This window comes from Acanthisitta chloris, unplaced genomic scaffold (genome assembly GCF_000695815.1).
Source record: "Acanthisitta chloris isolate BGI_N310 unplaced genomic scaffold, ASM69581v1 scaffold18347, whole genome shotgun sequence".
NCBI lineage: Eukaryota > Metazoa > Chordata > Aves > Passeriformes > Acanthisittidae > Acanthisitta > Acanthisitta chloris.
Genome location: NW_008682215.1, coordinates 368 through 1,925, shown reverse-complemented (window position 1 = coordinate 1,925; position 1,558 = coordinate 368). Strand labels below are relative to the sequence as shown.

The 1,558-nt window shown below is 56.0% G+C and overlaps 1 protein-coding gene across 1 annotated transcript; it reads right to left on the bottom strand.

Annotated features, from left to right (window-relative positions):
• Nucleotides 1-115: 115 nt before the first annotated feature.
• On the bottom strand, nt 116-1,252 carry LOC103805779 (regulator of cell cycle RGCC-like; the record flags this gene model as incomplete). Its single annotated transcript, XM_009078441.1, has 3 exons — nt 116-178; nt 490-570; nt 1,097-1,252. Coding segments are annotated over 3 exons (300 nt in total), but the record flags the coding sequence as incomplete, so codon positions are not given.
• Nucleotides 1,253-1,558: the final 306 nt, after the last annotated feature.

The window sequence follows — 1,558 nt, the reverse complement described above, 5'->3', positions numbered from 1 at the left end:
AATCCCAGGCAGAAGGGGTGCTGGCCAGGCTGCACCAAGCCAGGGGCAGTGGAGAAGCCCCAGCCCAGGTATCCCACCATGGTGGGAAGTCCAGGGATCAGAGTTGGGCACGTACCCTCCAAGGCTTTATCCAGGTCCGCAATGAACTCCTCCAGCTCATGTGTGTCACCAAGCTTAGCTATTGGGGAGAAACACTGTCAGATCTCATGTTCCTCTCCATCCCCTCATTTGGGAGAGGAAAGACCCCTTTTCCTTGTTCCTAACTACAGCTGCTTCCAGCTGTGGCTGTTTCTGTCCTAGCCAGTCCAGAGTTGACTGGGAACATGCCAATCCTACTTCATGCATCTTCCAGGATCCCACTGGGAACCCAGGGCCCATTCCCACCTCCTAACCCTGTAGGACCCCATTGGCACTCCCCCATACAGGGCAGCCAAGCTGAGCACAGGGAAGGAAGCACTGGCAAACCCCTTTGGACAGAGCAAGGCTCACCTTTGGAGGGGTAAGTGTCAGCTGGAGTGTTGAGGTGTTCCTCACTGGAGCTGAGGCTGCTTCCCACAGATGTGCTGGCACCTGCAGGCACAAAGCATCAATCACTGGCCCCAGACACAGGCATCTGATGGACACATTGCAGGAACAGGGGCTGATTGTGTGCATGGCACAGGGTGCTGGGTCCACCCTTGCTGTTGGACAGTGCATCTGCTCTTCCCCTGCTGTCAGGAATGCTTTGAAAAAGGGAGCTGAGCTTCTCTCCCAGGTCAAAGAGCACCAGACATTGTCTGAGCACAGCCACAAGGACTCCCGGGGTTATTAGAGGGAATTGGGTCCATCTGAACTTCCAGTTATCCCAAGCCTCCCACACTCCTGCAGCACCCAACCCTGCAGAAGGAGCCCCAGCAGATGTTGACAGGTCCTGGGCTACAGATCAGTGTGTTGCTTATCCAGCCCACCAGGGATGAGTCAGAAGCTCAGTGGTTTTCCATAGTGGAACCCCAGAGCTCCTACCCTGACAGACACCATCCTCCACTAGGGCTCCTCAATCTCCAGGCCCAGTCTCACTTTCCAGCTCACTGATGTCATTCCCCAGCCCCAGACTCACTCTCCAGCTCATCGATGCCGCTGTCATATACGCTATGTCCTGCTTTTCTCTTCAGCTCTTCCAGGTGTTGCTGGTACTGACACACAGAACCTCGGTCAAAGTCCTCCATCACCTCGTCGAATTCCCTCAGCAGGTCACTGAGCTCCTCAGCCATCACTGGGGACAAGATGCAGGGTGTTGAGACACCCACCTGGCAGGCAGCCCTGGCAAAAGCCTCTCAGAAGCAGCCCCAAGCAGGTCACAGGGCAGAGCCAAACGCTGACTGCCCTCTCTGCAGGCAGCTGCCAGCCTTGCTCTGAGCACATCCAGCTCCTGGGGCAGCTCAGCCCTTCCTCCAGCTCATCCCACAGCTGAGCTGAAGCCCAAGACAGTAAGAACTGCTCCTACAAAGGCAAAGGGCTTGATAGAATCCCAGAATGGTTTGGGCTGGAAGGGGCCTTAAAGCCCATCCAGTTCCACTTC